Below are 27,977 nucleotides of genomic sequence, written 5' to 3'. Positions count from 1 at the left end.
ACTTAATATTCCCTTGGTATTGAACTTTCCTAAAAGAACCTAACTCTTGTGCGCTTAAAGCAGCCTATCAACACTTATCACGCCTTTTACTCGTGATAAAAAAACAGCAACAACATCTATATTAAAATAAGTTAAACTCTGGTCACAGTGGTTATGATACATGTCTTGTTTTTCACAATAAATTAAAAATTAAGATTGTATCCAAAATAAAGACAGCGTCGTAGCCACGCTGAGGCACACCAATGCAGTTGCCTCGGCTAAAATGTGTAGAGCAGTGTTGAGATTACAATAAAAAAATGGAACATTTATGTCAAAGAACAAAATCTATTTAAGAAATTGAGACAATGTAACGAATTTTAAGCACTATGATATTCACAAACAAATATTATCATCGAGTACAATTGGTTCATGTTGGGGCAGATAATTATTTCAATTTAATTACTTTAATTGATGCCAAAATGGCTCAGCAAAATTATTTGGAATATCCGTACATTAAACAAAGTCTCACTGTACACTTCGATGCTATAATCGTGATGGACATCGGAACGTACCGAGCTAGAATCGGGTGTTTTACTTCAAATGAATTATATGACTATTTTTCTGTAGTTAAGGTTGTTACATAATTGCAACTTCAAACATCGTTTATTGTTAACTTTATTGATACCAAACGGTCATATGTAGCGTCCACGATTCCGATAATTTAGGTATAAAATGTGGTTTAAATGGCCTTTAAAACGCACCAGAGATGTTCTAGGTATAAAAGAATTAAGGGGGAGCATGCCCCCGGACCCCCCATAGAATGACCTAAAGATACTGCTTCGCCTAAAATTTGGGTCTGTCTACGCCACTAAAAGAAATATTAAAACTCCGCAAACATTAGTAGGAGAGAAATTGACTTGTTACCATCCTCTTGTATTTTATTCGAGGCCAAACCAAAACATGCTGTTTCATCATGTGTTAACTTTATTTCAAATCGTTTAGAAACATTCTGATCCTTCACAAAGTCCTGGTTGTGTCAGCCTTTAACTACCAACACCGTACCAGTTCACATGGAAATTTCTATAATACTGTTAAACCATTATTAATCGTCAGGCATTAATTTTCGTGTATTTCGTCAGTCGACTGATTGACGAATTTAAGATCATAACGAACGATTATGTTTGAACACAATTAAGACTGAATTACCGTAGGTATGATGCATTAAAATCAAATTTAATCCACGCATACAATACTGCGTCTGTTTTGTAATCAAGATAATTCCGATTTTGACACAAATGGGTGCAGGTTTCACAATGTACTTAACTGACACGTGACATTGCTGTAAAACGCGTGTGCAGTACAGCCGTATCGAAAGCGTTGACTTCGTTTATGTAGAATTGTAATGATTAGCGCTTATAATAAACAACTTTATTGCCCATTGTGTATATTGTGTTTTTCAGTGTTGTTGCAGATTATACAACCACCACGCAGCGGATCCGGATAAATGACAATGAATGACAATAAATGAAATTAAAAGTTTACAATGTGTGATCAACACCTGACATTCTGCGCATTGATTGCAAATTAATTTAGAACATATTGGTTTTTGTTTGGTTGTTTGCGTTTAATTTCAATACAGGTGTAAAAATTACTTGTGTTTCGTGTATCGATATTTTAATCATTGACAGCGTTGACAAGTTTTACGATACATGTTTCAAATCATTGCTATTTGTTGACAATATAAATGTTAGTATTGTCTGCTCAAATGCAATTGAAGACCTAACAGGTAAAGAAAAAGTATCAATCATTACTATTCGTTCCATCCAAACGTAGGGTAATTGTTTACAGAAATTCACTTTAATTTTTGCGCGATTTTCAGGAAATCCCCGGGAAGCAGGTTTTTTGCATGATCGCGTATAACACAATAAAACATTTCTTTGTATCTATTGCATTCAATTTAATTTTAACTCACTAGTGCATTGGTTGTTACAATTTAATCTAAACTGTGCCCTATCGAACCGTTGTCCCATAATGCACTGTTCATTTTATACTTACGAAAAGCGGCGTATGTTTGTCTTTATGAAATTATTAAAAAAAAATTCAATACTTGGACCCCGTAATCCGTGTCATATTGGAGTTACAGCGTATTAATTTTAATTTGCATAATTCATTTACATTATGAAAAGAGACATTTCGGACAACTACTGTTCTTAAAATGACCAAATACATACGATGCAGAACTCTTGAAACCTTATTGAAAACTTAGCTAAGGAGTTTGCGAACACTAATTATAAACAATAATGTTCGCACCTTCTCTAATTGTCGCTGATAAAGGTAAGATTATTATCAGTTTGACCGTGTTAGTAATTGAATATGACCAATTGGCAATTGGTTTCACTGTTTCAAACACTCGTTAACGGTTATTCGGTCTCACTAATCCGCTTATCATAATAATAAACTTGCCAATAGCATACAATTATAGCATACAATAATGGGGGCCCATTACTGATCACCTGATAACAAAGGACTTGTATATTGGCATGTGACAAACAGACCCCACCTCCTGCAAGTGACTCCCAAGTGTCCTTCCTCTTTCCCCACCACGATTTATCGCAACCGCGATATATTTCGGACATGTATAACCAACAAATCGGTTATTGACTGACGCATTTGTATGCCCCCGGATCGAATGATCGGGGGATTATTGTCTTTGACCTGTCTGTCTGTCATTGTATGTGTGTGTCTGTGTGTCTGTCCCATAATATTGACGATAGCAACTTGATATTTGGCATGCATGTGTATATCATGGAGTTGCACGTTTGGAGTGGTGAAATGTCTAGGTCAAGGTCATCCTTCAAGGTCAAAGGTCAAATAAATGGCTTCAAAGATGCGCAGTAGGGGACATTGAGTTTCACAAACATATCTTTTGTTTGTGCTTAAATCTATCATGAAATTAAAGATTTCATTACATTAACAATAAATTGATAAATATAGAAACAACGAAACATTATTATACAGTTTTGAAAGTCTTTTTTAAAATTAAATCGCATTTCACGAAATATACCAATATAAATTTTACTGGTGCGAATAATTATTTTCAGTAAATGTGATATTAATTTATTGAATGTTTTTTTAATGAAATAAATTATTGAATAATAGGTTTTCGATAATATTGTGTCAAAGATGCACAATACGTGTACATATTCGCATCAGTAAACATGTATAGGTCAAGTGTACTGATTACCAGAACTCAAACGTATAAATAGTTCTTAGTAACATACGCATTCAATTTCAAATTCACTTCCTCTTTTGCTTTAGGTCGATGTCAGTGTCAGTTTAGATCTCGTTTGTGAACAATGTCAAAAAGAGGCAGTAGACCATTGCCTGAGGTCCCGAAAACAACAGTGCTTGCGTCGGGTAAGCATTCATACCAATACTTTATTTATCTCTGTATGCTTTAACGACAGTGTACATATGTATAAGTCTTAATAAACTGTCGGTTCTCTTCGGTTTGGATCCATTATTTATAAAAGTTTTTATTTTAAATGGTTCAATGAAGTTTGTGTACAATATCAATAATAATCGCAGTTCCTTTCCGTTTTTAAATTCATTTCATAATTTGTAGTGCTAGCAGTTTCACATGTTTTAAAATTAAATGTAATATCCGATTCAATAAAAAAAGTCCACACCAATATACATGATTTATATGTGAATGGATTATAATTAAATACGAAAATAATTAATAGGGGAATACCTTTAATATCTTAAGTCACGTGTTCACGTTTAAACTACCGGTAAATGATAATTGTTAAAATTCAGTTTTAGAAGCGTATATATAAATTTCGTTTAAACTAGCGAAATCACACACCTGCCAAGGAAACATGTTTAAAATATCGGCTCCTTAAACGAAAGAAAAGCTTCAGTATATCAAAAAGCAAATAGAACCACGATTTAAATGGATTTTTACCACGAAGAGTGTTGAAACTCAAAACTAAGAAACAATCTGAAAATTAGCTAGTTATAAATATCTATCTTCAGTAAGTCATATGTCTTTTTATGTGCTTTCTAATACCCCCTGGCTTGCACGAAAACTGCTTAATATTTTACACGTGCCTACAACATTAAAAATGTATCAATTTATAGAAAATTATATATCTATTAATCTGTTGTTATTGATTATTCATCCTAGGACAAACGATTATCATACTTTATGACTTTCCAGGCGCATACGAGTCTATCAACACACAAGCCATGACTGCTAGTGATAAGAGCAGTCTAAACGAACTTCCCGTACTTGGTGAGCGATGCTTGTTTTGCTTTTACCCGTTAAAACGAATGCACTTTTTCATCCTTGCTTATTCATGTTACCGGTTAATAACTTTTTATTAGCTTTCATAAGCACAACTTGCTTGTGGGTTTACATGGTCAAGAGGCCCAAAATGTGTTGTATTTATGAAAACATAAATAAACATTCTTCTCTAAAACCACACTGCTTAGGTTTAATATTTGGTATACAACATCGTAATGTGCTCCTCTACCAATTATGTTTTTCGAATTATGCGTAAGGATTGAAAGCTGACCTCACTTTGGGGGTAACCAGTTACACAAAGACTTACACAAGGAACTTAAAAAAAATATTATTGTATAAAACCACAAAGCCTAATGCTTCGACCCAGCTCTGACTTTTGTTATTGTCTAAATAAAAGAAAATTACAATACATAGTAACAAATTGACGTCACAAGCGGGCAGTAATTCGTATCCGGCTAGCCAATAAGATCATATCGGACACAAACGGATTTTCTAAAGCTGAAAATAATCCGGTTGCGCAAACTGAACAAAATGGTGTCAAAACTCAGTCTCAGCTAAATGCAATAAATAAAGGATCGTCAGGTTTGTCTCGTTTTGTAAGTCTGTTCAATGACAGTAACTTGTAAATATGAATCGAGTGTATTCTTTGTTACTGACTCTGTCTCTTATTGAACTATATTGTCAACACGTCATTACTACCTCTAAGGAGTTTATGTCTTTTTCCAAGCGTTGTTTTTTTTGTCAGTAACTGTATGCAACCAGTTGTAAAGGTTTTGCATGGGCGTTTATTGGGAAATTGAAAATGTGTTCATTAATAAAGGGTTAGACGTTAGCGATGAACTAGATCCCTTTTCTTGATCTGACGAAATTGTCAAAATCTGTTCTTGACTAACAAGATGTTATTTAGTTCCTCAAATAACTGTTAACCCGGATAATTAAAACATAGTGAACTGAAATTATATGAAGCTGTTTCGGTAGTAGATGAACTTTACCCGTAAACGTAGGCAGGAAATTACCTTTCCTGTGTGTAAGAAAGAGCCCAAGTTATGCATAATCACAAGCATATATAACAAAATAGGCAATTACAAATAGAGACAATGCCTTAACATAAAACACACAGTTGCAATAAATCCATGCAAAATACGTAGAACCTCGAACATTTCCGATATCCTTTCTTTTTTTATACTTCGATAGATAGGTTAACGATACAATAGCACGGTTCATTACGAACCAATCGAGCCTAATTGTTATCTGTACTGGCGACAGAAAAAGCTCAAAGTCCTATTCTCAGAACCACTCAAATCCTGCTTTGATTCACGTGACGTAAGCGAAAAACAATGGGTTTTTATTTGTTGAAAGGAAGTTAGCGGATTTCACTACTTGTTATGATTGTAAAGCGTAAGAGGGGAACGTTACGAACTTCCCGTTTTCCTTGACCTTGTTAACATTTGATGCGAAAGTAAGGATTGTTAACGGCTTTAATGTTTTACTGAGTACTATAGGGTTAAATATTGCTGTTAAAACACTTGGGATATATAAAAACAAAACAAAGCTTTCTTCACTTTTAATTGAAAATTTTGCTATATGCAATAACAGAATACACCGAATTTTAGTCGTCATTGTATTGAATGTTTAATAAAAAAAAAACTGTTTGCGTCAATATGATAGAACTAAATTAAATCAAAGATTGCGTTAAAGAAGAACGAGGTCCGGTAAAATCTGATGAGGTTCTGTAAAGTTACATTAGACTTGAGACTTTATGTATAAAATCTGTTAATAACAGACATAGCAATTAAGTAACAATCATTCCTGCTGCAATTGTCGCATTTATTATTGCTCTGCTAATACAAAGGACAGTGCAACGTTCTAAAAGTGCGAAGGTCTGCTCTATCTGCTGATATGTGGTTTAAAAATATATACAAAGTATGATGTACACGTTGCTTTTACATTTTCTAATATTTTCAATTGTGTATTAAAGATGAATGTGCCGTTATGGTGAAGAATGTACCTGACGCCTATATGTCGGAGGAAATGTTAGAAATGTTTTTCGAAAGCAAACCGTTCAATCAAGTCCCATCTGTGAAAAAAGTGGTTCTGTTAGGAAACAACGAGGCGACGGTGACATTTGATAACCCGGAAGGTACTACATTTATAACCTTTCACTACATGGAATTGACATTGTTACACAGAACCACTCCAAACCGTCTATATTTTAAAATATTATCTTCACAATTCTTTTACAAAATAAAAACAATAGCTGATATATGAAACACTTATGGCGAGAAAAATAGTTGCGTTATTTCATCAGTTTGGAATAAGTGACAAAATGATAACTTTTGCTCAAGATTAACGATTACACTAGATGTTACCGAATAAAACTGCTTAAACAAGTTAACGAAGATACTTGCATTATTTGCGTAAAAGAATAAAGCATAATGTGCTTCTAAAAGTTCAAAAACTGTGCACTATGTTCTATGCTTGACATGTTTTTTTCCGTGAAATAATGTTTCAAAGAGTTAATGAATAAAATACGTTTTTAAAAAAACTGTTCCTTTTTTCATAATACAAACGCTTGTTTTGTGCTACAACACCAAGAAAAACCGTGAAAGTTCCACATTGCTTCTCTTATTACAGACGCTAGATTCGTGCTAAAAACGCACCGCGAAAATCCGTGCGAGTTAAAGGGACATAGGCTGACAATTCTTCCAATGGCGCCAGTGGCTACACCTGTACCGGAAAACCAGTACTCGGACGAGTATGTTAAACAAACCGATGACTCGAGACCTTCATATGAACAGAGAAACGACCAACAAGACAATCCTTCGGGAGAGTATTGTCAACTAACCGATGTTCGTAGATCTTCAGGTGATGAAAAAGAAAGAAGCTACAAAGACAACCATGCGGACGATTTTGACACCGTTGAGGTACATCCTCTTATGACACACCCTTACACAAAGTATCAGTCACATAGCGCTCGGGGTGATATTTTGTAATCGTCTTTTGTCTGTCGTTCGTCGACCGTCATGCGTCATCTACATAGGCCCACTATAGAGGCCGTATTTTATTGCACAATCTTCAAGAGACCTGTAGGCCCCGTGTTCACAAAACATTTTTTCCAATCGAAAATCGATTTTGCTTGTCATTGAAAATTGATTGCCATTGTAGTTGATAGGCAAAAATGAAAATCGATGTCAGTTAAAATCGATTTTCGATTGCAATATCGTTTTGTGAACACGGGGCCATATCTCATTCGGCCGAGAAATCATACGAACAAGTGTCTGAGCAATTTGCATGAGGATTGAGCCAACAAATGTGAGTTCTTTTGTGCTCACATGCCTTTTTATTAATTTGACCAAGGCACAAAGTTGTTTAACAAATTTCGAACTCGGCTAAAATATCATTGTGACAAATGTTCTGACCTAGCCCCGTGTTCACAAAACGATTTTGCAATCGAAAGTCGATTTTAACTGACATCGATTTTCATTTTTGCCTATCAACTACAATGGAAATCCATTTCAATGACAAGCAAAATCGATTTTCGATTGCAGAAAATGTTTTGTGAACACGGGGCATGATTCTTTTGCATTGAAAGATGTAGCTGACATGAAGCGTGGAAGTTTTCCTTACGTGGTTAATTTCAAAGTTACACTATTTTATTGCTCTGAAATCTGAAGTTTTTACCCACTCATCCGTAAATATATGCAAAACAATATAAATTTCATTCAAATAATTTAAATTAATTTAAAAAAACGTACAATTGTGGTAATATAACCAAGACAAAATATCTAAGACGTTGACCGTGTCATAAGTGAAGTGAATAATGATTGCACACAACATTGTACACATAATGCGTAACTTGGATAATGTTTAAAAGCTTACAATTTCGCTACTACCAATCAATACTGTAACATAATGATCATTGCATCACTATACATATGTAATTGCAAAGCTAACTTGTGTAAGATCAACATAAGTTATGGTTTTTATCCAATCGAACTCAATACTTGTATACCAGCTTTGTCATTTCCGCCGCAGGTTACGGGATTTACCGATGAAGTGTCTGACGATTGTCTGAGGTATTACTTCGAGAACACAAACAAATCACGCGGAGGGAAGATTGGGGCATTTAGTCGCTCAAAAGGACATGCCTTCATTACTTTTGAAGACAAATCATGTACGTTAGTAGCCTAAACAAAGACAGAAGTATGTTAAGTGTTGTAGATGACGTATTGCTATGAATTGTAAAGGCACTTGCGTTAAAAGCCTTTTTGATAGTAACAAGAATGTCTCTAAAGATTCTGTTTATGGAATATAATTATTCCTGTATAATTCATTTACAACTTCATATAGGAAAGCAGAGTTTACATTTCATATGTGGGTTAAATGACTTACTTCAATCGGCTTCTATGACCTAAAGCTACCGTTTCTTCAATGTACATATAAAGGTCATTGCAGCATTGTGTTGAATGTTTGAGCTGTTACAATATAATCAACATTTCAGCTGCACGAAATGTAGCACAAGCAGAACATAAGCTTTGGAAATGTAAACTGAACGCGGTACCTGTTCTTATCAATCACAAAGCAGTTATGTTCACAGTAAGTAAAAATTTACTCGTAGTTGATCTTATAAGTACAGTGTTAAATGGTTTGAGAAGTCAGACCGTTTTTGAAGCAATGAATCATTAAGAAGAACTGACAGGGTTAGGGGATTCATTTCCAAGAAAATATGTGTTTTATTATATATTTAAACGTTTAAGCTTGTTTGCTTCTTCAGTTGGGATTTTCGCCGTTTTTAACCGGGTTTTAATTATATCATGGCGGTCAGTTAACCAACGCACAATTGCTCTTGGTTATTCGGGTTAACCTTTGGCTGTAACTTGCAACGGCCTCAATTGATTCAGCGTTCATGACCAATTCCAAAACAAGTTTAGTCTGCACAAGTCGAGGCTTACAATCTAATATGTTTAGTTAAGACAAAATTCTTTATCTACAATACAATTCTAATTTATAACGCGCTAGATACATATAATATTTGTTGTTCTAGCATTTACCTGAAGAACTCAGCGAGGAAGAATTTGCCTTATTTCTCGAAGCAAAACTTCATCTTGTCGAGGCTCCCACAATTGTTATATCTAGAAGAAAATTAACTGCTGTTGCTGATTTCAACTCTCCTATAGGTAAGAATGAAACATTCCATTCTTGTTTAGATAATGCGACTGGTACTCTTCATTATTGTTAATTAAACATACCAAAAATAAACAGTCAATTAAGAGAGAAGCCTGCCCATTTCTTCAGCTTTTAAAAATCTGATTACGTATTGCGTTTTATGTCAATAACATGTAATGAATGATAATTTATGTGTTTGATAGATTAAGTTCAATTTGATTAGTGTATGCGCGATTAAACATTAACCCATTTATGCCTAGTGGACTCTCCCATGTTTCTAAATTGGATCAATGTATTTCCAAAACAAGGGACATCTAGTTTATTTATTTCTATATTTAGAATATTTCTTATAGAAATTCCTTTAAGCAAACAGCGCAGACCCTGATGAGACGCCACATTATGCGGCGTATCATCTGGGTCTACGCTGTTTGCCAAGGCATTTTTCTAGACGCTAGGAAAAAATGGGTTAACATTATTATTTGCCCGGCTTCTTCGTGTTTATTTTTCGGGCATATACTTTTATTGAAAGTAGCCGACTGATCAACATGTTATGATACATTATTAAACGTTTTCGTTGTTTCGTTTATGTATACTTAGCTAGCTGTTATGTTACTATAGTCGGCGTCATATATATTTTATGTCGTTAAGAAATGCCGTTGTGTAACGTACCAATTACAGAATTCAGTAAAGCTGTCGATGCGTGCGCTAAACATAAACTGAAAGGTAAACATATTGAGGCCCATCCAGTTCCGGTCAGCAGGTCTATAGTAGGTTATAAGCTGCCAGAAGGATGCACGCACGACAGCGTGCTGTTCTACTTTGAAAACACGAAACGCAGCGCTGGTGGACCTGTTCAGAGCGTGGAATCCGAGCATTTGGAGGACGGATATTGTATTGTGCACTTCGTGGACCATAACGGTACAACTATTCCTTTAATGTTGTTTTAAATATTGTTGGGAAACTATCTATGTTTTAGTAGAAGGATGCAATAGGTTTGCTGATTATTTCGTGCATGTTAGGCGAACAAAATCATCATATAGTAACAACATTTTACACAAAACATAAAAGAATACTATTTTGACGTCGTATAGAAATGTGTACGGTTGGAACTTTGACAAATGCATCAAGAATCGCTCGAGTTTTTTTTTACATGTATATTGTTTTGTCTTACAGTGGTCGAAAGCGTTTGCAATAAGACGGACCATACGTTGAACTCGGTAACAATAAAGGTGGCACCCTTTCGTCGTGAACTAGGCTTACCAGACGAATGTGAAGCAGCGGTTGGAGAGTATTGCCGACCGATCGATGTGCGTAGATCTTCAGGTGATGAACAAGAAAGACGCGACAAAGACAACCATGCGGACGATTCCGACACCGTTGAGGTACTTCCTCTTATGCCACACCCTAACACAACGCATCAGTCACATAGCGCCCGGGATGATATTTTGTGATTGTCTTTTTTCTGTCGTTCGTCGACCGTCATGCGTCATCTAGACTTGCCTTGAGCACACTCTAGAGGCCGCATTTATTGCACAGTCTTCAAGAGACTTGGTCAGAACATTTGTCACAATGATATCTCAGCCGAGTAAGACATTAGTTAAACAACTTTGTGCCCAGGTCAAATTAATTAAAAAGCATGTGGACACAATAGAACTCACATTTGTTGGCGCAATCTTCATTCAAATTGCTCAGACGCTTGTGCGTATGATTTCTCGGCCGAATAAAATATGATTCTTTTGCATTGAAAGATGTAGCTTACATGAAGCGTGGAAGTTTTCCTTACGTGGCTAATTTTAAAGTTACACTATTTGACTGCTCTGAAATCTGAAGTTTTAACCCACTCATCTGTAAATATATGTAAAAAATATATATAGTGCATACGAATAATTTAAATTAATTTAAAATAACGTGAAATTGTGGTAATATAATCAAGACAAAATATCTAAGACGTTCACCGTGTCATAAGTGAAGTGAATAATGATGGCACACTCAATTATATACATAATGCGTAACTTGGATAATGTTTAAAAGCTTACAATTTCGCTACTTCAAATCAATACTGCCATATAATTACCATTGCATCTCTATACATATGTAATTGCAAAGCTATATTGTGTTAAATCAACATAAACAATGTTGTCTATGCAATCAAACTCAATACTTGTATACCAGCTTTGTCATTTCCGCCGCAGGTTACGGGATTTACCGATGAAGTGTCTGACGATTGTCTGAGGTATTACTTCGAGAACACAAACAAATCACGCGGAGGAGAGATTGAGGCATTTAGTCGCTCAGAAGGACATGCATTCATTACTTTTAAAGACAAAACATGTACGTTAGTAGCGTAAACGAAAACGGAAGTATGTTCAGTGTTGTAGATGACGTATTGCCATGAATTGTAACATAAAGGCACTTGCGTTAAACGCCTTTGTGATAGTTACAAAAATAACAAGAAAAAGTTTCTGTTTAAAATGTATACTTATTAGAGTATAATTTATTCACAAATTCATTAAGGAAAGCAGAGTTTACATTTCATATGTGGGTTAAATAACTTACTTCTGCTTCTATGACCTCAAGCCACAGTTTCATAAATGTAAATATAAAGGTCATTGCAGCATTGTGTTGAATGTTTGCGCTGTTACAATATAATCAACATTTCAGCTGCACGAAATGTATCACAAGCAGAACATACGCTTGGGAAATGTAAACTGAACGCGGTACCTGTTCTTATCAATCACAAAGCAGTTATGTTCACAGTAAGTTAGAATTTACTCGTAGTTGATCTTATAAGTACAGTGTTAAATGGTATGAGAAGTCAGAACGTTTTTGAAGCAATAAATCTTCAAGAAGGACTGAGCGTGTTAGGGGATAAATTTCGAACAAAATATGTGTTTTATTATATATTAAAACGTTTAGGCGTGTTTGTCCTTCAGTTGGGATTTTCGCCGTTTTGAGCCGTGTTTCAGTTATATCAGTACGGTCAGTTAACCAACGCACAATTGCTCTTGATTATCCGGGTTTACCTTTGGCTGTAACTTGCAACGGCCTTAATTGATTCAGCGTTCATGACCAATTCTAAAACAAGTTTAGTCTGCACAAGTCGAGGCTTACAATCTAATATGTTTAGTTAAACCATCATTCTTTTATCTGTAATACTATTCTAATTTATAATGCGCTAGATACTTATAATGGTTGTTGTTCTAGCATTTACCTGAAGAACTCAGCGAGGAAGAATTTGCCTTATTTCTCGAAGCAAAACTTCATCTTCACGAGGCTCCCACAATTGTTATATGTAGAAGAAAATTAACTGCTGTTGTTGATTTCAACTCTCCTATAGGTAAGAATGAAACATTCCATTTTTGTATAGATAACAAACAGAACACCCTCAATCTGCGCAGAAAGCGTTATTTTTTTAATTTTATTTTTTTCATTTTACTTTTCTTGAAAGTAGCCGATTGATCAACATGTTATGATACATCATTAAACGTTTTCGTTGTCTCGTTTATGTCTAGTTAGCTAGTTGTTATGTTGCTATAGTCAGCGTCATCTATATTTTATGTTTAAAAGAAATGCCGTTGTGTAACGTACCAATTACAGAAATCAGTAAAGCTGTCGATGTGTGTGCTAAATATAAACTAAAAGGTAAACACATTGAGGCCCACCAGGTTCCCGTCAGCAGGTCTATAGTAGTGTATGAGCTGCCAGAAGGATGCACGCACGACATCGTGCTGTTCTACTTTGAAAACACGAAACGCAGCGCTGGTGGACCTGTTCAGAGCGTGGAATCCGAGCATTTGGAGGACGGATATTGTATTGTGCACTTCGTGGACCATAAAGGTACGATTATTCCTTTAATGTTGTTTTAAATAGTGTTGGTAACTATCTATATTTTAGTAGAAGGATGCAATTTGTCTGCTGATTGTTTCGTGGATGTTAGTAGAGAAACAACATCAATACAGTAACACCATGTTACACAAAAGATAAAAGAATACTATTGGGACGTCGTATTGAAATGTGTACGGTTCGTACTTTGACAGATACAACGAGAATCGCGCGACTTTTTATATATATGTTTTTGTCTTACAGTGGTCGAAAGCGTTTGCAATAAGACAGACCATACTTTGAACTCGGTACCTATAAAGGTGGCACCCTATCGCCTTGAACTAGGCTTACCAGACGAATGTGAAGCAGCCGTTGGACCACACAAACGTAGTTTTACTTTAGACGAAGAGTCATACGACCAATACAAGCTGAAGTATTTCAGAAAACAACCGGCGATGCAGGTCATATTAAATGAAGAATTACGGATGTTTTCCGCATCCGTGAACTACTCGGATGACAATGTAACTGTTGAATGTACCGTTGCAAAATACGACCCGGCATTCCGTAAGCTTAAGAACTGGGAAGAGACGACAAGGAAAATTGTACACGATGCTTTTGAACGAGTCGTAGTGAAGAAGCGTTCAGTTGATAGCGAAATGTGGGCGCCAGTAAAGGAAGGTTTGCAGAAGGTTATAATTTCAGACCCCGATCGTGTAGCTCTTTTCATGGAAAACAATAATGGATTTATTATACTTGTTGCAGAAGAATCTATTATAGATTCTACATGGATAGCAGTGTTAGAAAATATAGAGGCCACGGAAACAACTTATAAAGCGGGCAAAGAGGCGGTTTCTCAGATTATTTCGATTAAACGTTTCAAAGGAGAATACTTGAAGAAGTCAGGTTTTGATAAGCACACACATGCCGTCCGGATGGAATATTGTGAAAAAGCACCTTACATGGAGATCACTCTAACAGGTAAGAAGAAGGATGTAGATGAATGTACTCGGAATATTTATATGGAAATTGAAGACATCGAATCGAAGAAAATTTCACTTGAACCTGAGCATGCTCGTTTACTTAAGCGTATGGATATTCAAAAGGCTATAACAAAGGAAATGAACACAAAAAATCTCACTGATATTTGGGAAATCTATGAAGATTCCGTTATTATGTACACCAAAGAAAGAGATGATTTACAAATGATGGAACATATAATTGTTCATGCAGTGTCCAAAGTTGTTGTAACATTAGATAAACATTCTTTAGAAGCCATTTCTTCCGAAAAATGGAAAACTTTGGAAAACGGGTTGAGGTCTATGTGCAAATACTGCCTAGAGATCAGGATTGATGATAAGCTGATGCAGTTATGCATCTTTACCACGCCAACTATGGAGGATAAAGTACAAGATGCCGTTGAAGAATTTCGAAGCAAAAATGTTGTTTATATAGAAAGCTTCTCGGTTGATGCCTCAAGGGCAAAGTTCATGAAAGAACACATGGACACAGAGGTGTCGCAAATAAGAAAGAGTGTAGAAAAAATTGACATTCTCAGCAACGGATGCATTGAGATAGAAGGTACATATATTATATGACATATGAAGCCAAGTTCAATATTTAATTTGGAAAAATGCTGATTTAAGATTACGCAAAAATATCTATAATGCCATCTTAATGAATTTTCAATTAGAATATTTATCCATATTCAAGATACTTACCATCAGTGAATAACATAGGACCAATTACAATTTAGGTCAGTCACACAATCATCATATTAACGTCAATCCTCAGAACGAATTAACATAATAAGCATGCGTTTCCAGGAACGTCAGCAAGTATAAAACCGGTAAGGAAAGCGTTGGTTGCGTTGGCAGACAAACTACTTGCTGAAGCGCACGAAATCGAGAAACCGAACATCAAACAGTACTTTTGTTGTAATAAGGGGATGGAGTGCATACAGAAGGCAGAGTCACATGGGCCATGCGTTATCGAGTCGAAAGAATCTGGGTTTTCCACATCAATTCGGATTGGGATATCCGAGGGCCGTAAAATGACATTTAAGAAACCGACACCATGCGCAGAGGTGACTGTAAACGGAACAAAGGTAAGAAATACTCAATACTATGTTCTATATCATTATCAAGCGGTTTCAATAATATATATATATATATATATATATATATATATATATATATATATATACATATATATATATATATATATATATATATATATATATATATATATATATATATATATATATATATATATATATATATTAAGCGAATCAGTATTTGTATTAGTATTATTTTTTGAATGTGTGATATGAGAAGCAATTATTAAAAATACTTTATTGTTGATATTATAAAGGTATGTATTTCATAATGAGTAAGGTTTTAATTTATTTTGTTTCAGATAAGTGTCGTTGCCGGAGATATAACTGAACTAAAAGTTGACGTGTTAGTAAATGCTGCAAACCGGACGTTAAAGCACAGGGGAGGGCTTGCTCGAGTCATCCAGGAAAAAGGTATGTATGCATTAACAGCAGTCGAATACGATTTTACGCCAGTCACATAAGAATGTACACAATGTACTGTAGGTGCATGTTAAATTTATCATCATTTATGGTATACAATCTGACATAACATGTGCAATAAAATCTTATTATATAATTGAACATTTTGTGACATTTTGCTATGGTTTTACTGTGTCCCTTCACAATTTTATATAACTTAAGAACATTTTACATTTTGTAAGTTCTTTACTGTTGGGTTAAAGTTCCTCTTTAAGCGCAGCTGAATAAGATCCCTTTTGACCGATATTGTGAGATAATTTATGAAGTGGGATAATAGAACGTCAACTGTTTACATTGCTTAAGTTATGGAATGCGAAATTACTGCAAATATTTGATGCTTTACAATACCTACTTGAAACCTATATTGAAAAAAATGTACATAATTGTTGAAATAAAGGTATAGACATGCTTACAACATATGCTACTACATTGCACAAAGTAATGGGCAATTTGAGATATTTCCCACTCTTCGCAGGAGGAGATGCGGTGACTACAGATTCAGAGAAGAGAATACAACAGGAAGGCGACGTGAAAGAGGGCGAAGTATACATGGGTGTTTCTGGAAACCTTGGTTTCAAGGCGGTGGCTCACGCGGTAGGTCCGCAGTGGAAAGGAGGAAAGGACAGCGAGGACAAGCTGCTCAGAAATGCTATTCTCAACTGCCTTAAGGAGTCTGAGAAGGGTGGCTATAAGTCCATTGCCTTTCCGGCTCTCAGCGCCGGCATGTTCAACTATCCAATTGACCAGTGTTGCAAAGAAATTATAGCTGCAATCGATGGATACTTAAAGGTGATCTATTATTTAGATCTTATATATTATTACGAGGAAATGGGTCGGTTTAAATAGCGGAGTTTCAAAAATGTGATGACATGATCACTGTTTTTAATTATTATGATGCTTAATACTACATTATTTTTTGTGTTTGTATCGTTTACACGAACTGGTCAAACATCAATTTATGGAACACCCCCTCTTGTTTAACTGTATATGAATATTTTCAAATAATGTAATTTTACTTTTCGCAAATAAACTTTTAAGTTATTTACTGTAGTGTACACTATATATAATGTTGTTTAAGTGCGTTAAAATATAAATTATTTCTGATATATCACAGGACCACAAATTCAATGAAGTTATTTTATGTGACATCAGTGAAAACACGGTGAAAACATTCTGTGACGCCCTTCTTGCGCAATACCCGAGTACACATATTTTATGTAAGTAACAAAAGGGTAGTACGAACGTGATTAATGGATGGTATTTTGCAATGATTTTGTTGTTGTTGGAAGTAACGTAGAGAGTACATCGGACGTGTAGTCCCAAGTGTTTGGTTTTATGATTAGCAAGATGTGGTTCACACTTCAAATATTTATGGATGCTGTATTGGCTAATGTAAAAATGTTTCAAATATATATTTGTATATGTAAAGTTATTGATTATCAAAGAGTTTAACAATATTAATGTTAAAATTCATTGAAGCAAAGTATTAACACAATCTTGCTATAGGTAAATTCTTTTTGGTAGAAAACAAAGTGCAATTATACACTTAAGGTGAAGGTTGAATGTTTATAACTGTTGTAAACGTTCTTGTCTTGAAAAGTGAAAGTAGGAGAGACCGGGTTAGGGGGACAAATAGATATTCATAATATGCAATCGAGGCCGTCATCGAGGCGATCCAGACGAAGGACAGAACATAGTTCATCTAATGAAGTGTCGTTTGGCAAAGTGAAAGTGGAAGTAGTAAAGTCAGCATTGGAACAGGAGCAGGTATTGGTCGATTGTTCTCCTTCATGGCATAAAATGTGCACGTGTTTATCCCGAACTTTTTTTGCTGTATAGTTATGATTAGTTATTGCGTTTATGCAACAACTACAAATTATAAATATTATTTTTTACCAACCCGTTTCATTTTAACTGTTTACAAACATTATTTATTAGTTTTGATATACCAATAAATTTAATAAAAGATTTTGCGTGATAAGCTTATTATGTAGCAGTTACATTGAATACAATTCTTTTTTAACGCGTTAGAAGTTAAGGGTTGTGAACTGTGAACAATTGCGTTATGTCTACAAAGTAAGGTCGCGTGAAGTTTATTAATTATATGAGGAATTTTTTGTAAACAAGAGCAAAAGTAAAAGGTCAAGATATTCTCGACACACAATCTAGAAATAAGCATGTCCCGTGTATGTCATGTATACCTTCATATGCGGCACGTTCAAATGCTCCCAATTCAGTTACAGCGTGTTTTTGTACTATGCGCGAGAACTTGCTCTCTAACGTGTATGTGAGAAAGAACAAGTCATAATAATTGCAAAAGACACCTTGTCATATTACCTTTACGGTCTCCTCCATAGAGGAAGTTTACCCTTTGAAATTTTGAACTTCTTACTCACGGTTATCCTCTACGTTGTAGTGTATAACTGTTTATAAAAAATACATATTAATAAATATTGATTAATATTAGTTCGCACACGTATTCGAACCTCTCAAGTTAAGGTCACGCTACTATGCAAAAATTCATATTGAGCCACAAAAGATTGCTATTTGCTGAATTGGAATTAGGATTTAAACGTGGAATGTGTGGTCATTCGTGTCCTACAGACTAAAGTCTTGATGATATTTATGTAGTAAGTCAACATGTTTGTAAAGATAATTATTGTTCAATAATGCATGTTGTAAACATTCCCGATATTCTGTTCTGAACTTAACATTATTTTCAGGTTGATATTATAGTGAATTCTGCATCGGCGGACTTGAAATTAAACAAGGGCATGTTATCAAGGGCCCTGTCGGACGCGGCGGGCCAGGGCCTTCAAAGTGAACTTGACTCCATGTATCCCCACGGCATACAAGCAGGGCGGGAAGTTGCAAGCACTGCAAACTTTCACCTTCCCTGCAAACACATTTACCACGTGGCTGTCAAACAGTATTCGTCCACAGACGATCTTAAGGTACTTTTTGTATTTCATGTTTTTAATGCAAAACGAGTTATTTGTATGGACTGAAAAGAACGCCATAACACATTGTTTAATATTGGTTTTAAAGAGTATTGAACATGTGGTTTCGGAATGCTTGAAACTGGCCGACAAAGACGGACACAGTTCAATCGCCTTTCCTGCCATCGGCACAGGCGCTCAGAAGTTCCCCATATCCGACGTGGCCAAAACGATGCTTTCCAGTGTAGATTGGTTTTCCAGGCATTATAACAAGTCATCCGTTGTGCTTGTTAGAATAGTTATCTACTACAAGGACGATGCTGTATATCAGGTACGGTCATTGTTTTCATTATGAGTACGAGTCAAGCATGACTGATAAGGTTAAAAAATGTGTGCATTATGAAACATTGATACACAACACGTACGTCAAGTTTTAAGTTAAAAATTTTCAATAACGTACTATGTATTTAAGTGGGAATATGGAAAAACGATGACACTAGTATGCATTCAGCATCTTAATGTTTGAGGCATATAATGATGTCCCTAAGTATGCCCGTCCTTATGTAGAGTCTAACAGATATAACAGATTTGTATCGATTCCTTTAGTATCAACACATGTAATAAAAATAACTCAAAAAGGTTATTTCGTGGTAACCGAGATTTTACTAGGTCGTCTAGCTGAAGCATTTGCTAATATAGCATTCACATAGTTTATACCGACACACTTGTTGCTTTTACCAATGTCCCCTTCTCTTGCAAAACATTAACATTATCATGCCCTTTTCCTTATAAATAATTCAAACCAACCATATTTGATGTTAGGTATATTTCAACGATTCGTCTAGAACCAGCCCGACTTGCTACAATTCGCTCATACATGCATTATATTGCTTATTCACATGCAAAAACTTCCCATATAACATTACTTTTACACTGATCATTTCTTAGAAATAGGCTATGACGCAGCAACTGGGTCCATTTGCGTTGTGTCAGGCCCAGCTTCTTTTTTCTACAGTTTTTAATACATGGGTACGAGCATGTATATCTCAAAGTCGAATATTCATAGCTGGCAACAAATTGTATTGTTCTTTTAATGAACACATATAACGACACTTTTCCTTAACGCTCTAATGCTTTGTGAAATGTGTACATATTATAATATTCAATGAACTGACGATCAACATCATGTCACATGTGCCAAAGCTATGGTCATAAAATCTACATGCCCTATGGTCAGACGATAGGAACCTTTTTTATGCCTTATAGTTTGTTTGCGTTAATTACTGGCTCTGGTCGATTCCAACCTAGAAATGGTTCTGCCGATCGAAATCATCTCTTCTATCGACGCTTACAATTCATAGCATACATTAAATAAGTTTCGAAGGTGTCAAAAAATATTTAAGGATGTGAATGAGCCGTTCCATGACAAAACGCGGATTAGTGACATCAGTGATGACGTTGGCAAAATACATCTTGGACGTAAGAATTTGTGAAAGTGCGCATACATGTTGTTGTCATAGCAACACAGAACTAATACACAATTCACCATTGCATAACCCATTCGAAAATAACTTTATAATAAAGAAATAAACACTTTCACCCAAAGAATTGTGTAATTTATATAGGTTTCGGTGTTAAACGGCTAAACCATAATATGTACCTACATACAGGCGCGTCAATATTGTTTATTTTTGTTGTTGCCACTGATTTGAAAAAAGATCACTCACTGGTTGATATCTATATTATCTTTGTTTATGTATTTGAAGGCATTCGTCGATGCCTTAAACGGTGCACAGGGAGCGTCTGGAGGGCCAAGCGATGCATCTACTGGTTCAAGTAATGGTAAGTATACTACACCATGGTTCTCATGCCAAGTAAGGGGGGAAAGACAGTTGAAGAATTGTTTTCTCTATTAAGGTCTACTCTGCGTTTAAGATTATTACATAGCTTCAGCTTAGGTTTAAACGGGACACAAATAAGATACATCCGACTAAGTCACTTAATGCAAGTCTTTTACACATGTGTAATGCCAAAACATTAGACGGAAGATTTTCATTAGTAACGGTGTCGTATGAGTCAAATCTGACTGGCACTCAATTGAATCTGTAATATACTTTAAAAACACTTTTATATAACAATCGTATATGGTAGTCTATAGCATGCATGTATAGACGTTAAGTACTAGTTTGACACTATTAAATAGATGTGTTCATGCAAAGTGTTTATTTTTTTATTTGAAGCATCAAACCATGTACAGATCGGAAGTCTGAATCTGATCGTTGTTCCAGGGGACATTACATCTGAGCGTGTTGATGCTATTGTTGCAAGTTGTAGCAAAGACCTCGATTTGGACAAAGGTAATAAAGTTAAAGTAATAAAGTTAAAAAAAATGTAAGCAGTAAAATCCGTAAGCAGTAAGCAAATTACTCATCATATCAGTACAATTGTTTATTTTTCTACTTGCAGTTTTATACGTGAACATATCTAGGTTAAGTCTACGTCTAGACATATGTGTTTATGTAGCTTTATTCGTGTTATTTATGCGTCACTGTTTCATGCTGTACACATGTGCGATCTGTGTGTGTGTGTATTATTCACAGACACGTGATTAAGCTGCTTATGTGATTCTTGCAATATGAACGAATACTTCCCGTCATGTATGCTTGTACTCGATTAGACTTCGAGCATTTTTACTATGAACACTGTGATGCTTTGCTTAGATTTTTTATGTTGGACAATTAATGTGGCCATTATGACATTTACAAATACAATGTGGATATGTGATTTGGATAAAAAGTATTACTTACCGAATCACTCTCCCTGAACAATGCATGATAGTTTTCGGTTTGATACTTTGTGGAAATACATTGTGTACGACACATTCAATTTTATTTTTACTTCAGGTCAAGTTACAAAAATAATTCGAACAAAGGCAGGAAATGCTTTACTTCAGGATGGAAATTTTAGAAGTGAGTAATATTTTAAAATGTTCTTTTCACTTTTGCCACATACTTTGAACTATTTTCACTGGCTTTTACTGCTACTTCTAGTCAAAATGTTTTAAGTTAGTTTAAGTTAGTTTACAATTACAGAAGAAACCATGGAAAAAGAAGGGCTTGTCATGACTGTTGGAGGCAATTTACATGCCAAACATGTGATTTTTGTTAAACCTCAATCAAACCCATCTGCGTGGCAACCTTTTATTCTCGCCGCGCTTCGAAAAGCTGCAGATGAGAACTTAAAAAGTATCTCGTTTCCAGCCCTTGGCACAAGTACGTTGGTTTCATATCTTCTCAATTTTACAAACATAAATTTATTGGTACATACACATTTGATTATACAATCAAAGCAAAAGGGCTGTTTGTGCCTTTGAAAGAAATGATGTAACCTTCACCCTGGTATCATATGTTTATCTTCAACGTTTAAATAACGGCTGTTATGCTGGTGCTGTATCGGTAATTAGTCAAGTTAATTTCAGACTACGGATGCAAACCTTTTGATATTGGACTTACACTGCGCTCTGCAATTGAGGACTTCAGCCAGCAAACAGTGAAGAATCTCACAGATGTCCGAGTCGTAGTTTTTCAAGCGGACATGATAGCTGATATTGTCATGGGCCTTAACAAGGCTGGTGCTAGTAAGTGTGAAAAAACTCTTTGCAAGAACAACACTACACATGTTAAGTGTGTTTCTATCGTATCTATATATGTATTTGTAAGATATATGTCAGGATAATCTTGTAAACTACGTGTCGTCAGGACTTGGTTTATTTATTTAAGGTCATTCAAAGCGGCGGCGTTCAAAATCACCAGTTCAAGAAAGCAGGAGTACCCGACCACACAACAAAGACGAAGATAACGTTCAATTTACGATTTATTCGTCTTCCAAAGATGGAATTAAACGTGCCATCGAAAGTATAGACCAAACAATCAAGGATGAGTGGGTAATGGCGCCTATCAGTGATTGTAAACCTATACTAAACAATAAGCAGGTAATTATCAACTGTAGGTGACTTAATTTTGATACATGGCAAATCTAAGTTACTTTATTATAGTGAAATAGTTAGTACACAATGTATCTGTCATATTTAAGCCGATTTTAGCACAGTGATCTAAAAGTAATATATACAGTTTTTTAAGACGATTTAACTTATTGAATATCAACGGTGAATATCACTTAATCGACTTCCCCTCATTGACCACTGGGCAGATTTAAATGAATCTTCACAGGAATAATCCTTTAGTGACACATTTGCAAACTTGGTCAAATCGTTTTGCTCCGTTGCATATATAGGTCACTGGAGCTAACAGAAGATTACGAAAAATAAACCTTTTAACAATATTCTTTTCAAAAAGCAAACAGCTCATTGGTTTTATATTTGGTGTGTTACGCCGTCCATTGGGCCTCTACTAACAATGTACAAACCATGCCCCTGAAGTTAAAACTGGCCACGCCTTAGGTGTCACATGATTCATGTAGAATGTAGACTTATATAGATCATAACTTTACAAATCTTCTATTATAAAACTGAAATTATCCTGGCTTAAATATTTGGTGTGTAACACCGTTTTGTGGTCCTCTACAAAGTGTGTTAATATAATTCCCCTTGGGTCAAAATTAGCCTCGCCCTAGGGTTACTTGTTTTCCTGTTATAAATATGATAAACGTTTGCAATACCTTCTTTTCTGAAAATGCAAGACCGTGCGGTAAGATATTCAGCACGTTATATCTGAAAGTGGTCCTCTACCAAGTTTGTTCATATCCTACCTGTGTGGTAAACATTGTCCTCACTCAGGGATCACAAGATTTAGAAAGACCTTAAGAGTTGATAACTTTCCAAATTTCGTATGAAACCACATTGGTCAGGGGCTAAATATTTGGTGTGTAATATCGTATTGAGATCCTCTACCAAGTTTGTTTAAGTCATGCCTCTGGCGTAAAACTGGCACCGCCTTATGGGTTACTCGTTTTGCGTATAGTGCATAAAGTGAACCTTTTAAAGATCTTCTCTGATGTCGTAAGGCCCAGAGTTTTTTATTTTGCTTATCAAATCTGATTCTCATATAAATTTTCTCAAACCATGTCTCTGGGATCATAACTCTCCCCGCCTCAGGGGTCAAATTATAAATACAGACTAAATAGTTAAAACAATATCTGAGACCTCGTGGGTAGGGGCTCAATATTTGGTGTGTACAATTGTATAGTTTTCCTCACATGTTTAATAAAGACTTGTATTGAAAATAACTTGAACAATATTGAAGGGTTCGGAAGGGTTAATGTTTAATATTTTGTGGGCGACATCCGTTTATATTTCTCTGCTTACTTTGTTCAAATCATGCCCATGGGGTCGAACTTTGCACCATGATAGAGGTTACTTGTTTGAACAATTTTCACGTGTCTCAGACTAAAGCAAATCGTAGTCATCTATAGTAAAAACACGAGCTACAAAGCATAGTTTTTACACAGTATCGTTTTTAAATCTGCTCATCACAGTATGTCTTTTATGCATCTTCCATGCGATCGACTTAGGAAATAAAGGTCCACTTGTAAAATGTAATAGAAGCGTATTGACTATTTAATAACTTCATGAAAAGTGCCAAACCATTATTAAAATTCGGTATTTAGTTCAGTTAGTTTATGTTTTACAAGAAAACAAATGTGCTTCACATCATATATAATATTTACAAGGTGTATGAACAATAGTATACACTATTGCAGATAAAAGAACTGGAGATGCATGCAGCAAACAACCACGTTGCACTCACTGTCGATCAGCGGGAAGCTAAAATCTGTATCATTGGACTTATCGTGAACGTTTCAAACATGAAGGATCAAGTTCACATCATGCTAAGGCACGTATCGTTATAAGTATGTTTTATTCGCGAAATGTTGACCCAACGAGGAACACTATTACGTTTCAACTGCTTAAGTCCGTTTAGTATTGTTCAATTTGGTCTTACTCACCTAGGAACAGTATATAGTACTTGAATTGATTAAAATCGTGTATAATACTAAAAGCAGTATACGACATAATAATTCTTAGCATATATAAACATGTCATTGCATTATATTAATATCGAACATATGTTGTTTTAGAAATGCCGATAAATACAAGCACGAACAAGAAATCGCCGAATTACTGCAGTCTGTGGTACAATGGGTCTTCTTAAAAGAAACAAAAACAGTGGAGTTTGACAAAACGACGAACCAGATCATCGAGCAAGCGTTCATGCAAAATCAAAAGTCTGTTCCGTTTAAGGTGGGTCTCAGTTACTATACAATTGATTTTGACAAGATGAAGGAGTGGGATGTGAAGAGTCCAGGAACTAAATACCCAGTACTTCGGAGAGATCTGCGAAACGGTAAGGGTGTATAAGTTGTTTTAAATAAGCTCCGATAATGTATACGTTAATTTAAGTGTGCATGATTTGTTGAGTCAATTTAACTATATATAATAATCACTGGGAAGTAGCCCGAATCCTATTGTATTTTATCTATCTGGAGTGTATGATGATCTTTGTCAACGATCGTAGAGATCCATATTATTTCATGTAAAGTAGTCAAAATATAAGTCAATTTTAAATTAAAACCAAAACAGTATTTAGACATTGTGATACTTATTTTATTATTTTCACATGCGTCAATCGTGGACATAGTTGAAGTTCAATTATGAGTAACACATAAGACTGTATGACAACTTAAGTTTGTGCAATGCCTTCAAGTTTGGAACAACGTTCATTTGTAACAAGATGAAATAAACAAGAGATTTGTTTGTCAGAAACACAATGCCCGCTATTGCGCCGCTTTGAAATAAAATTTCAATATATCATATGGCAGGTTCAGAAATTATCTCCGTTTAAAAGCTTATTACTCCCATTGGATTGTATGTTTTACTTTTGACCTTGAAGGATGACCTTGACCTTTCACCACTCGAAATGTGCAGCTTCATGAGATACAACTGCATGCCAAATTTCAAGTTGCTATCTTCAATATTGCAAAAGTTATCGCAAAACTTTAATCAAGGTTAAAGTTTTGGACAGAATTACAGAATGACATAATGACAGACAGACAGGTCAAAAGCAATATGCCCCCGATCGTTCGATCCGGGGGCATAAACATGTAAAATGCGCGTTCAACACTTACCAGGCTTTCTTAATAGAAAATTCTTTGTCTACTAAATATAAAACCTAAAATTGTATGAAATATGTATCGCCTATGTGAAAATAAAATAGATTGATTTACAAGCGTTGTTAAAACATGTCATTACCGAACAAGCAATTTCGCTCAGTTTAGTTAGGTGTCGCTATGATAGCAATATGATTTTCATAATTAATGCATATGATACTTTATCTTGCAAGAATTGACATGAGTTTTGTTAATTTGAAATAGTGGTTATGTTGGATGTAACCGGTAGGATAATTGTGTAATGCATATCATTAAAGTCGGTTAATAAAGACTACTTATTCATGAACAGTTGATCAATCGGGTTGTGATGTTTTTCAGAAACTAAATTAGACATTCCGTCTCATTGGAGCGCCATGAACGACCCTGTTCAAGTTGAATGCGTTACGTTATCGAAGAGCGATAAGGAGTTCGTGCAAGTTGAACAAGAATTTTCAAAGTCGATGGGTCAAGAAGGGCATATTACTAAGGTGAATATAACGCTCTACAGACACTTTGTCAAACAACACTGGAAATACAAATCCAGAATAAACGCGAAACAAATAAACATCTTTATATTAAGAAGTATTATTCATTAGAGTTTTAAAGTTTTATAGAAAATGATCTTTGAATTTATTATCAGTTCATCATTTACCATAAAAATGTCTAATTTAATTTATCCACAATTGTATGTGTTGAATTTTGCATTATTGTATAATTTGAAGATTCATTATTTGATTTTAGGACTGATATTCGTCATATTCGCTAATAAAGTTTAATTATAGGCTAATAATAAGCGGTTTATAAATTATATTGCAAGTTATGTTATATTATTTATAAAAATCTTAAAAAAGATCGAGCGAATACAGAACGCAACACTCTATACGCAATACCTAGCCAAGAAAAAACAAATGCAGACGTCCTGCAAGAGAGAGAACGTGGAACACACTCTCTGGCACGGAACAGCCCATGCCGCCGTCAAAAGCATCAACGCTCACGGATTCAATAGAAGCTATTGCGGAAAAAACGGTAATTTATAAAAGTCATTAAAAAGTTTATAGATTAGACAAATATATGCAGGACATCAAAAAACGTAATTTCATAGTTTTATTAAATAACGATTCATTATTGCCAGACCAGCTGTACAAATTATTAACGATATGATTCCCCCAATTCTTAACACAACGATAACTATGATTGTAGCAACCCTATTTGGTCAAGGCGTCTATTTCGCAGTGAGGGCAGCGTACTCAGCCCAACCCAAATACTCGCCGCCCGATTCCGCTGGTCACAAGCAAATGTATCGCTGCCTCGTTCTGACGGGAGATTGCACGCGAGGTGCTAAGGACATGCGAGCACCCCCTGCAAAGAACCAAGCAGTGCCCCATATTTTATATGATTCCGTCTCGGACAATCCTGGAAGACCAGAAATGTGTGTCATCTTCAACGACACGCAGGCTTACCCCGCACACTTAATTACATTCAAATAAACTTTTGAAATCTGTGCGAATCCCACTTACAAAAAAAACAATGTTATAGAAAAGTGTAGAGAACTAGACCAATGAATTTCCTGCAATGTGAAGGGAGATTGTTGGTCAATGTGTCCACTGTAAAAACACTTTAAGTTGAATATATTTCTCTAATTCACAAATAAGTATACGGTATATCTATGTAATAACACTTTTAACCAAGATTTCTTGCTATAATTTTCACTGTACGAAAATTAAAAGCCTATCGAATTCCGCATATTTACTATTTAGAAAAGACACATATTCTGCAAATTTCTAAATGTAACTTTCTACTGTTGGATTGTTTTCGCGTTTCATTAAAGTATTGTGTCGATTTTTGTGTGAGTTAATATCTTACATTCAAACCCAGCTTAGAATTGCACAATTATTTAAATTCATTAAGTAAAAAGTTATTAAAAATTTGATTTAGTGGCATATTGATGTGCATTGTTTCTACAACTCTAAGAAAGCATGTTTTAACTATATAAGATATTAGGAATGAAACATAAAAGAAGCAA

General features: G+C 35.2%; 1 protein-coding gene across 3 annotated transcripts; it reads left to right on the top strand.

Moving 5' to 3' along the window:
- Positions 1-3,260: 3,260 nt before the first annotated feature.
- On the top strand, positions 3,261-27,977 carry LOC127841548 (protein mono-ADP-ribosyltransferase PARP14-like). 3 transcript variants are annotated; one of them, XM_052370448.1, is made up of 32 exons: positions 3,261-3,396; positions 4,202-4,276; positions 6,267-6,428; positions 6,923-7,212; positions 8,324-8,462; positions 8,790-8,884; positions 9,333-9,465; positions 10,133-10,372; positions 10,628-10,836; positions 11,647-11,785; positions 12,116-12,210; positions 12,659-12,791; positions 13,052-13,291; positions 13,541-14,854; positions 15,100-15,380; positions 15,692-15,803; positions 16,327-16,640; positions 16,966-17,068; positions 17,452-17,618; positions 18,575-18,805; positions 18,900-19,121; positions 20,557-20,632; positions 21,031-21,147; positions 21,694-21,759; positions 21,883-22,062; positions 22,269-22,427; positions 22,570-22,781; positions 24,509-24,642; positions 24,887-25,152; positions 26,294-26,442; positions 26,806-26,980; positions 27,155-27,977. In XM_052370448.1, exons 1-32 carry the CDS (start codon positions 3,336-3,338, stop codon positions 27,439-27,441), a joined length of 6,576 nt encoding a protein of 2,191 aa, XP_052226408.1. In that variant the 5' UTR covers positions 3,261-3,335; the 3' UTR covers positions 27,442-27,977. The 3 variants fall into 3 exon arrangements, with proteins under 3 accessions (XP_052226408.1, XP_052226409.1, XP_052226410.1); XM_052370449.1 differs by lacking the exons at positions 8,324-8,462; positions 8,790-8,884; positions 9,333-9,465; positions 10,133-10,372; positions 10,628-10,836; XM_052370450.1 differs by lacking the exons at positions 9,333-9,465; positions 10,133-10,372; positions 10,628-10,836; positions 11,647-11,785; positions 12,116-12,210.

Source organism: Dreissena polymorpha, chromosome 8, assembly GCF_020536995.1.
Source record: "Dreissena polymorpha isolate Duluth1 chromosome 8, UMN_Dpol_1.0, whole genome shotgun sequence".
Taxonomy (NCBI): Eukaryota; Metazoa; Mollusca; class Bivalvia; order Myida; family Dreissenidae; genus Dreissena; species Dreissena polymorpha.
Note: the sequence above shows the minus strand (reverse complement) of the source record. Positions and strands in the feature narration are given on the sequence as shown.

Coding starts and splice junctions, on each gene's coding strand:
- LOC127841548 (XM_052370448.1), top strand. CDS start 3,336: ATGTCAAAAAGAGGCAGTAGACCATTGCCTGAGGTCCCGAAAACAACA. Junction 7,213..8,323: donor ACGATTTTGACACCGTTGAG/GTACATCCTCTT, acceptor TTTCCGCCGCAG/GTTACGGGATTTACCGATGA. Junction 14,855..15,099: donor CGGATGCATTGAGATAGAAG/GTACATATATTA, acceptor ATGCGTTTCCAG/GAACGTCAGCAAGTATAAAA.